We start from the raw sequence: 10,959 nt of genomic DNA on the forward strand, positions 1-10,959 counted from the left end.
TCCTCAGCACCACATAAAAATAAATAAAGGTACTGTGTCCATCTACAACTAAAATATATATATATATATATATATATATATATATTTTTTTTTTTAAAGGGCTAGGGATGTGGCTCGGAGCTTAAATGCCCCTAGGTTCAATCCCTGGTACCCCCCAAAATAAATCAATATCAATAAGGAGCTGTTTAAATAAATTATGGTGTGTCTCTGCAACAATTATACAGATGTTAAAAAGAATGAATTGGGCTGGGGTTGTGGCTCAGCAGTGGAGTGCTTCCCTAGCATATGCGAGGCCCTAGGTTCAATCCTCAACACCACATAAAAATAAATCAATAAAATAAAGGTATTCTGTCAAACTATAACTAAAAAATAAATTTTAAGAAAAAGAATGAATTGGACCTTTATGTGTTGATATGGAAAGATCTCCAAGACTCAACAGTGAGTTAAAAAGAAAAAAAAGCAAGGCACAGAATGGTAGATATAGTATGCTGTCATCTGTGTAAAAAAAAAAAAAAAGTACAAATGTATAGTAGTTTTAGAAGAGTCCATAGAAACTGGTGACAGTTATCTTCCTTTTTTTTGTACTGGAAATTGAATTCAGGGTTGCTTTACCACTGAGCCTTTTTTATTTTTTATTTTGAGACAAAGTCTTACTAAATTGCTGAGGCTGGCCTCAAACTTGTAATCCTCTTGCCTCAGCCTCCCTGGGATTACAGGCACATCACGGTGCCTGGCAACAACTACCTTCTGAAAGGTGGCCAGGGAAGAAGATAGCAAGAAGAATGACTTTTCATTGACTATCTTTCTCTGTCATTTAAATTTTATCACCTAGGAATATGAAACATTCAAAAATTAAATTAAAAATTATAATCCAGGGCTGGGGATGTGGCTCAAGCGGTAGTGCGCTCACCTGGCATGCGTGCGACCCGGGTTCGATCCTCAGCACCACATACGGACAAAAATGTTGTGTCCGCCAAATACTAAAAAATAAATATTAAAATTCTCTCTCACTCTTTAAAAAAAAAAAAATTATAATCCAGGCATGGTGTCACATTCCTGTAATCCCAGCAACTCCAGAGGCTGAGGCAGGAGGATCCCAAGTTTAAAGCCAATCTAGGCAACTTAGCAAGACCCTATTTCTAAATAAAAAATAAAAAGGACTGGGGATGTAGCTCAGTGATAGAGTGCCCTTGAGTTCAATCCCTAGTACTACAAAAATAGAGAAAATAAAAAAATAATAATAGCATTAATAATAGAAAAATTAATAAATAATAGAAATAAATAAACTGCTGAGATAAAAAAATTGTAAAGTAATAAATAAAATTACTTAAAAAGATTTAACAGGATTGGGAATGTGGCTCAACAGTAGATCACTTGCCTAGCATGTGTGAGGCCCTGGATTTAATCCCTAGTATCATAAAAAAATTGTATAAGAAAATTGTAATGAGCTCTTTCTCTTCAATGAGGCTCCAGAGCTGCAGATGCAGAGATGCAGATCTTTGTGAAAACCATGATGGGCAAGACCATCACCCTCAAGGTCGAAGTGACACCACTGAGAATGTCAAAGCCAAAATGCAAGACAAGGAAGGCATCAGCAATGTCTGATATTTGCGGGCAAACAGCTGGAGGATGGCTGCACTCTCTCAGATTACAATATCCAAAGAGTTCATACTGCACCTGGTCCTTTGCCTGCGAGACGGAATCATTGAGCCTTCCCTGTACCAGCTTGTCTAGAAGTACTACTGTGACAAAATGATCTGTTGCAAGTATTATGCCTGCTTGCAATCCCGGGGCTTTCAACTTCCACAAAATGTAGTGTGGCCACTACAATATTTCCATCCCAAGAAGGTCAAATAAAGCCCCTCCATTGACTCTTTTCCCCAAAGGTGGCTCCTGCCCAAGCCCCATGCATGGAAGTTTCCCTTACATTGACTGGGATAGTTAAAAAAAAAAAAATTATAATGAGTAAAATAGTCATTTTACTCATTTTAATTTATTAGTGGAGAAAATGGATTACAAAAAATACATAGGGCTGACACCCTGGCCCAATAGAAGAAAAAGTAGGCCCAAATCTTTATCATGTTGAATTAGGCCCTGACTTCCTTAACACGATTCATATATATATATATATATATATATATATATATATATATATATATATATATATATATATATATTACAATAAATAAAATCAAGAATCAATAAATGGGATGAATTGAAAAGCTTCTTCTCAGCAAAAGAAACAATCAGTGAGGTGAAGAGAGAGCCTACAGGATGGGAGCAAATTTTTACCACACACACATCAGATAGAGTACCAATCTTTAGGATATACAAAGACCTCAAAAACTGTACCAAACAACCAAATAACCCAATCAATAAATGCGCAAAGGAACTGAACAGACACTTCTCAGAAGATGATATATAAATCAAATCAACAAATTTATGAAAAATTATTCAACATCTCTAGCAATTAGAGAAATGCAAATCAAAACTACTCTAGGTCTGAGGTTGTAGCTCAGTGGTAGAGAGTTGCCTCACATATGTGAGGCCCTAGGTCCGATGCTCAGCACTACATAAAAATAAATAAATAAAAATAAAGATATTGTGTCCATCTACAACTAAAAAAATATTTTTAAAAAACTTCTCTAAGATTTCATCTCACTCAAGTCAGAATGGTAGCTATTAATAATACAAACAACAGAGCTGGGGTTGTGGCTCAGTGGTAGAGCGCTTGCCTAGCATGTGTGAGGCACTAGGTTCAATTCCCGGAACCACATAAAAATAAAAACAAATAAAATTAAGTTACATGTCCAATTACAACTAAAAATACATGTTTGTATAAAAAGAATACAAACAAAAAGTGTTGGTAAGGATGTAGGGGAAAAGGCACACTCATACATTGCTGGTGGCACTGCAAATTGATGCAACCAACCTGGAAAACAGTATGGAGATTCCTTGGAAAACTTGGAATGGAACCACCATTTGACCCAGCTATCCCACTCCTCGGTTTATACCCAAAGGACTTAAAAACAGCTATAGTGATGTAGCCACATCAATGTTTATAGCAACACAATTCACAATAGCTAAGCTATGGAACCAACCTAGATGCCCTTCAACAGATGAATGGATAAAGAAAATGTGGTACATATACACATTTGAATAGAATATTATTGAATGGAATAATATTAAATGGAATATTACTCAGCATTAAAAGAGAATAAAATCATGGCATTTGCAAGTAAATGGATGGAGTTGAAGAATATCTACTATGTGAAGTAAGCCAATTCCAAAAAACCAAAGGCTGAATGTTTTCTATGATATGTAGCTGCTGATCCATAATGGGGGTGGGAGGGAACATGAGGGAAATGGGGAGGGAGGGGAAGGGAGAGGGTATGGGGGTAGGAAAGATGGTGGAATGAAATGGACATCATTACCCTAAGTACATGCATGAAGACACGAATGGTATGACTCTACTTTGTGTACAACCAGAGAAATGAAAAATTGTAATTTATATGTGTACTATGAAATGCATTCTGCTGTCATGTATAACAAACTAGAATAAGTGAATAAATTTAAAAAACAAACAACAAATACATAGGGCTGGGTGTATAGCTTAGTGGTTAGAGTGCACGATTAACATGGACAAAGACCTGGGTTCAATTCCCAGCACCAAAAAATGCTTTTAATTACATGTGTGTGTGAGTATATATATGCATATATATATACATATATACACATACACACATATACATAGTTTGTGATACAATTTTATTAAAATTAATGTATATATACAGGAAAAAAACAATCAAATTACTTAGAGTGATAAGATTTTGGGTAGTTTTTAGTTTCTTCTATAATTGTAATGTACCTCAATGTTTCTCCCACTCAGTGGCCAAGAACCAAAAACAAACAAAATATGTATATCTCAGGCCAATGACACTTATCTTTTCTCCATCAATGATCTCTATCCATGCTTCATGAAGTCAGGCATCCATCCAAAGGGGATTAAATATAACTCACAAGCCAGCCTTGCCTCACCCTTCTTTCCTCCTGGGAACATGGGCACTAACACCCACATCTACACACACACACTCACTCAAAACATTCCCAGTTGTAGGATTCCAGAAAACTTGCTCCATGGATGCATTAAAATGGAGGGTGCTCTCCAAATGCTGAAGCCAATTATTGCCTAAGGAACTCTTTATTCTTAGCCAAGGCTAGGAAGAAGGAATAGAGCAGAGAGGGAAGAAAGATGGGGTTCTCAGACCTGTGAGGACAAAAACAAACAAACAAAAAACCCAAGAACTAAAAATAGGTGCATTTAATAATCTCATGAGCAGGAAAAGACATGTGAAATATCTTGTAATTTGAGGGGTTCTAGAGAGACTTCTAGCTACCTCTCTTCTCTTTGTTGGGTCTTTAAATTCCAAAGCTAGCCTTTCTTCTTCAAAATATTTTTTCCTGGGGCTGGGGTTGTGCTCAGTGGTAGAGCGCTCGCCTAACATATGTGAGGCACTGGGTTAGATCCTCAGCACCACATAATAAAATAAATAAACAAAACAAAGGTATTGTGTCCATCTACAACTAAAAAAAAATTTTTTTTTAAATATTTATTCCTGGGGCTGGGGATGTGGCTCAAACGGTAGTGCGCTCGCCTGGCATGCGTGCGTCCCGGGTTCGATCCTCAGCACCACATACAAACAAAGATGTTGTGTCCGCGAAAAACTAAAAAAAATAAGTGCATATTAAAAAATTCTCTCTCTCTCTCTCTCTCTCTCTCTCTCTCTCTCTCTCTCTCTCTCTCTCCTCTCTTTAAAAAAATAAAATATTTATTCCTGTTAAAGTATAAGTTTCTTTTAATTTTCTAAGGATTACTCTCAAGATGAATTATTTTTCTACTCTTTTCATAAGAATAATTATGCCAGTGGTTTTCTACTTTTTCTGCCTCTAGATTAACCACTCTTATTTACATCTTTCATTATTACTCTGAATCAAACTGTAGTATATGGTGGGGATTCCTTATCAGAATATAGAGGAACATACACATAGCTAGCAAGTTTTTGTTTTTGTTTTTTAAATTTTGAGACAAAGACACGCTAAATTGCTTAGGGCCTCACTAAGTCACTGAGGCTGGTCTCCAACTTGCGATCCTCCTGCCTCAGCCTCCCAAATTGCTGGAATTACAGATGTGAGGCACTGTGTCCAGCTCAGAAAAGACCATTTCTTATTTCCTTCTCTCCGCCTCTGCCCAGGCCATTTCGGAGATTGCAGATCACCACCTAGACCCAGAGTTTCTTGAAGGCAGAAATTCCTTCCAAATCCCCAAAGACCCTGGCACACAGGACACTCTTCATAAAAATATGTCAAATAAACATGGATGCTTATGAAGAAAAAAAGAAGATACTATGGACCTGGAGGTTAGATAAAACTACCTGTAAGAGGGAAAAGTGTTAACCACTTTCCAATTTTTGGCTTGGAGGGAGACAGCATAAATAAAAATAACACCTAACTTCCCACCCAACTTTTTTTTTCTTTGAGACAGGGTCTCACTATGTTGTCCAGGCTGGTCTCAAATAATTTTCTGACCTTCATTTCTTGAAGAGTTAAGACTACAAATACACATCACCACGCTGGGCTTAACATCTAACTCTTATTGAGAGTTTACTTATTCTGTGTCTGTCACTGTGTTAAGAAATTTATATGTTGGGCTGGGGTTGAGGCTCAGTGGTACAGTGATTGCCTAGCATGGGTGAGTCACTAGGTTTGATCCCTAGCACCACATAAAAAAACCTAAATAAACAAAATGAAGGTGTTGTATCCATCTACAACTAAAAATATAAAAAAATACATTTATATGTATTAGTTAATTTAATGATCACAATAATCCTAGGAAGCAAGTGCTACTATTATCCCATTTTACAGATGAGAACACTGAGGTTAGTTAGTCTGCCCACTTTCACATACTTGAGAAATGGTAGGGCACAGTTTTAAACTCAAGCAATCTGATTCCAGACCCACACCCAAAGTGATCAGAGAACCACAATGTCAACCCTGCATAAGATCCTTATCATGGCTTTTCATTCTCCTTCCTTTTGGGCATTTCCCCCAAGTATTTCCAGATGGAACTAAGGCTTTCATCACTCCCTTTTTCCAATCTCAACCCCATTTTCAGAAATATGCATTTCTCCCACCCATCCTTTCAGAGGGCGACCCTCACCCTCTTCCCCTCTAAGTAATCGAATGCCCTGCAAGTTGGCATGGTGTCAGAGACCAAAAGACTGGTTCCATTAGAAATACTCTGGGATTCTCTCCACCTTTTAGGAATACCCCTGAGACAGATATCTCTTCCAGCCCTGTAGGCTTGGCATTCCTCATAGCCTTCTCCAGAGGGCCTCTCTTCTTTGTCAATCTGGGCTCTGTTTGCCTTTAACCCACTCCAAGCTTTCTTGTTGTCTCCTTGTCCATTTGTGCAGGAAAGGTCCAGCAGAGTGCTATAGTTTTTCATCATGTGTATTGATTAAAGCTAATGGGGGACCTAAGATCAGGGGCCCAAAGATGACCAAGCTGTTCAACTCTCAATAAAATACTTGGTAGAACCCAAACTTGAAGCAGCAGCCTCGATTTCCATGGTGACACCCTTGGGGATTGTTGCTATGGAAATGCTAGAGAGACACTGGCCACAGTGATCATTACTTCCCCTCTCCATTTTCCTTAATGAGACTCCCCCACACTTTTCAGATATCAAAGGAATCCAAGGCCACCCTAAACCAAGCAAATTCTGTTCCACTAATCCTGCAGGTCCAGTCTAGCTTTTCTAAACAAGGTACTTGATGGTCCTGGTTTCTTGCATCTTTAAGAACCCTCTTAACTTCTGGGAGACTGTAGGTGGGTAATCTGTGGACACTTGAATGCAGGAGACAGAGAGGGAGTGTAATTGTGTGTGTTCTCGATGTCATCTGCTCCAGACCTGGCATGGATACAGCAACCCAGGCAGTTAAGCACTGGGATACTGATGAGAAAAAAACAATGCAGAGAATGAACGAAATACTTAAATGGGTTCAGTGAAAAAGGCACACTGGATTCTAAGTGTACAAAAAGCAAAGCAAGACATATTCCACATTGCGACCCAGATATCCTACCACTATGACTTAGGCCATTAACTTTGGCTACCCACAGCCCCCAGATTCCTTGGAGAAGTCAGAGGTATGCAGGAAAATAGGGCGCACACAGCTCTCTCTCCAACTTATCCTTCTACCTTCTGCAAAGAGAACAAAGCCCAAGAACATAAGGGCCTCCAAAGCCCAAGCCAGCCGCAGTGCAGCAGAGGTGAAGGGAAAAGCTGTCACAGGAAAAAGCAGAGCTCTGCTTTTTTCTTTCTTTCAGTCTTCCCTCACCTTCCCAGACATCCTGAAACAGCTTCCTCCACTGTTCCTCAGACAGTTCTCCACACACTGGGCCCAAAAGGGATCAGGAGAGGAAAAAAGGTAGGAGATATCATTCCCTCGTTGGGACCCTCAAGGACCTCAAAACTATGTCTCCTGCCAGGCACAGTGGTGTATGTCTGTAATCCCAGCAATTTGAGAGGCTGAAACAGAAGGATCACAAGTTCAAGGCCAGCCTCAGCAACTAAATAGCTGAGGTGAGGACCTCAGCAATTTAGTGAGACTCTGTCTCAAAATTTAAAAAAAATAAAATTAAATGAAAAAGTCTGGGGATGTAGCTCAGTGGGTAAAGCATCCTGGGTTAAATCTCCAGTGCCAAAAAAACAATTATGACTCCTATAGCCCTGTCCCCTGAATGAAGAATTAATAGTAAGTCCTAAAAGGAAAGCTCCAGGGATATTGCCTGAGACAAAATGGCCCCCTGCAAACATTTATCTTAAGTGAGAGACTGACAGGAAGGCCAAGGCAAGAGAAGATACAGAGTGAGACAAAGGTACATACCCACAGATATCAGGCAGAATAGACAAGAAAACATTGGCTGTGGAGCTAAGATAGAATCTAAATCAGCAGGGGCCTTGGCTTCTCTCCATCTCTCCTCTATCCCATCTCCAACAGGGTCTCTCCTGTTTTGCTGGACTGACTGGACAGATCAATACCTCAATCCCTCCTCTCAACACGTCTAACTTATCCCACACATCAAGATAGCCCAAACAGCCTAAAGGAGTCACCTCAGACTTACTGGAAAATCCTTCCAAAACAAGGAAGTCACACTTAAAGTAGAAACCTTTTGTGGATTTGCTTGTCATGACAGCCAGCTCCTGTTTATCAGCCTTAATATCTCAAGCAGACCCCAAGCTCCAACTCCCATGGCCTGTTGTTCTGGCTACTTAGAGAGGGGGCCCCCAAGGGTTGATATGGGCTTTCTTTTAAACTGGCCAAACTTGACTGATCGGACTACAAGGCCTGAGGTCCTTGAGGCAAAAGAAACAGAGGTCCTCTTCTTATGTCAAACATATATTCTTACACACACACTCACATACATATCTATAAACATACATGACAAGGCAAAAGCACCACTGGAGTTCAGAGAGTGGGTGCGGGTGGTGACGGGCTGGGGGTGGGAGCTTGGGGCCTTCCCTAAAGCCTGTGTATGAAACTCCTATTACTGACTCAGAAGGCCCAGGCATCCTTCCCTTTTTTCCCTCATTCCTTTAACGGCATGTTTCCAGGTGCTTTGTGTCAAGCGCTATGAATCAAAGATACATAAGAAGCACCCCTGACCTTGAAGATTGTCCTCATACATGCCCCTCCTTCTTAAATTGGCAATACTTTCCTAGCCCAGCACCCCCAAGCCCTACAGGATTTGACCCCAGGCCTCTTCAGTACCCACACAGCCTGGGAAAGGTGGAGTGGGTAAAGCCTAGAAACTCCGTTTGGGCCACAGAAGAAGGTCCAGAATGGAAATGCGGGAAGGCAATATGATATGAAGGAAAAGGTGTGATTCACAAACTTGGATTCAGATCTATGGATTCTCAGCATGACCTTGAGAACGTCATTCAACTTCTTTTGGCCTCAATCTCCTCATCTGTAAAATGGAAATATCAATACTACTTTAGAGTGTTTTTTGAAGATTTAATACTCTACATTGAGTAATAAGTAAAAAATAAATACTATTCTCCTTCTTAAGATCTCCTCCATGGGTAAGGGCTGTCATGATGAGGTAGAGGTCAACTGCTACTTTTTATTGGATCAAAAGCAAGGATGAATAAGCAAGTATGCATTACAATCTCAGGGTTTGGATATGTTTATTTAGGGAGTACAGTTGGGAAGTCTGAAATCCTCTTCCTACTGTACCTGGGATGGAAAGGCAGATAGGTCCTTAGAATTCCAGAGGCTTCCCCGAAACTGGGTGTGGCATCAATATATTTCTTTCCCATAAAACCCTTCATCAGACCTCAATCCTCTAAGTACAGACGTAACTACTTTAGGGGAAAATGGAGGGCTTGGACCTAGAGCCCACTCCCATTAATACCTCCACAGAAAACCTGGACTACCCATCTCCCTTTTAGCCCATGCACTATCTTCTCCCTCCCTTCCTAGGATGTGGGGGTAAAGACCTAAGCCAATAACAAAGGAAAAATGCGCTTTCTCTGGGGGAGAGAGAAAACATCAGAAAAACACGGGACTGGTTCCAAGGGGTGGGGATGTGGCTGCTCCCAGCCACGGAGAGTAGGGTCTACTGATGGGGAAGGGGCCCCCTCCCACTCTGCAGAGACTTGGCTGCAGGCCTGGCCAGGCCACACCCAGCCATCCTGATGCAGGGGAGAAAAAGGAGGGGCTGCGGCGAATAGGATGGTGATTGAGCGGCGGGGATGGAGCACAGAGTGACAAGCAAAGGCTAAGATTCTAGGGGGGGAAGATTCAGCCTCCCGCCCCTCCCCTAATTCCGTACGGTAGCAGCACTCACTCCGATAACGACGCTGTCGTCCCCTTGGAAAATGGGGATGAACTTGTCTCCCCGCAGAATCTCCGCCTGGTTCAGGGGCCGAAATCGGCAGAGAACCTTGATGCTGCATTCGTTGTTAGTCTCCGCCATGGTGGTCGACAAGTAGAGCTGGGGCACTTCTCAGGCTGCAGGAATGGTGTGTGCTCCGAAGGAGGGGTCGCTCAGCTGAGACCAAGACGGAGGACAGGTGCTCGATCGCTGGGGCCGAGAGAGCAGCTGGGGCGCCCGGACGAGGCGGCGGAGCAGGGCCGGGGAGCGGTTTAGTCTACTGCAGCTCTGAGATGCACGCAACCTGGGCGTCGGGTCCTCTCTCGGTGCACTGCCTCTCCGCCCCTCGCGCTGCAGCCGCGCTGCGGGCCTGGGCGGGGCGCGACCGAGCAGTGAAGGCGGGGCTTCCTTCGTAGGGGGCAATCTGCTTGTCTTGGACCACCGAAAGGTGGGGCCTGGCCTCACTCTGGCCTTCTTCTCCCGCCCCAAATGCCAGAAGATAACCTTGCCCTCACCCTTTCCCGACCGGACTAGCTCACAGCATCCCACCCCCACACCCCCGACCTGTTTGTTCTTCCCTCAGACTCCACCTCCCGGGAGGGATGAGGCGGGGGGGGGGGCTGAGGTGGGCCTGTTGCCTGTCTAGGGAAGAAGGTCCACAAGACTTCCAGTCCTTTTATTTCAGTGCATCCCCCAGCCTCATTGCAGTACTCTCTCCAATCTGGGAACACATTTCTTCTCGTTCCCCTCCCACAGACGCACAAAAGCTGAACTCCAAACCCATTCAGCTTTCAAAGACAACTGTCTGAACCCCTGTGGAAATGGGTATCCAGATCCCATTGTCATATGCAAGCGTCAAAGGAGGATCTGTTTCTTCCTTCCCCTTCTACATCCAAAAGTGCACTCTTTTCTCTTCCCAACATACACACCAGGTCCCCAGGTTGAGGCAAGACAAACTCCCATTCTGGACTATCAGAATTTAAAAGCAGACCAAATTTTCATTTTTGCCTCATAGGTTGGGAC

The 10,959-nt window shown here is 42.2% G+C and overlaps 1 protein-coding gene across 6 annotated transcripts in view; it reads right to left on the minus strand.

Annotated features, from left to right (window-relative positions):
- The window catches only part of Kif5a (kinesin family member 5A), a 35,277-nt gene extending 24,803 nt beyond the window's left edge, over positions 1-10,474 (minus strand). For 4 of the 6 annotated variants that reach the window (XM_040280422.2, XM_040280419.2, XM_040280420.2 and 1 more), the window contains exon 1: positions 9,910-10,474. In XM_040280422.2, coding sequence (XP_040136356.1) covers positions 9,910-10,038 — 129 coding nt within the window. In that variant the 5' untranslated portion in view covers positions 10,039-10,474. The remainder of the gene's footprint in view (positions 1-9,909) is intronic. The other 2 variants (XM_005335682.5, XM_040280421.2) reach the window with 1 other exon arrangement.
- Positions 10,475-10,959: the final 485 nt, after the last annotated feature.

Source organism: Ictidomys tridecemlineatus, chromosome 6, assembly GCF_052094955.1.
Source record: "Ictidomys tridecemlineatus isolate mIctTri1 chromosome 6, mIctTri1.hap1, whole genome shotgun sequence".
In the NCBI taxonomy this organism is placed as follows: domain Eukaryota; kingdom Metazoa; phylum Chordata; class Mammalia; order Rodentia; family Sciuridae; genus Ictidomys; species Ictidomys tridecemlineatus.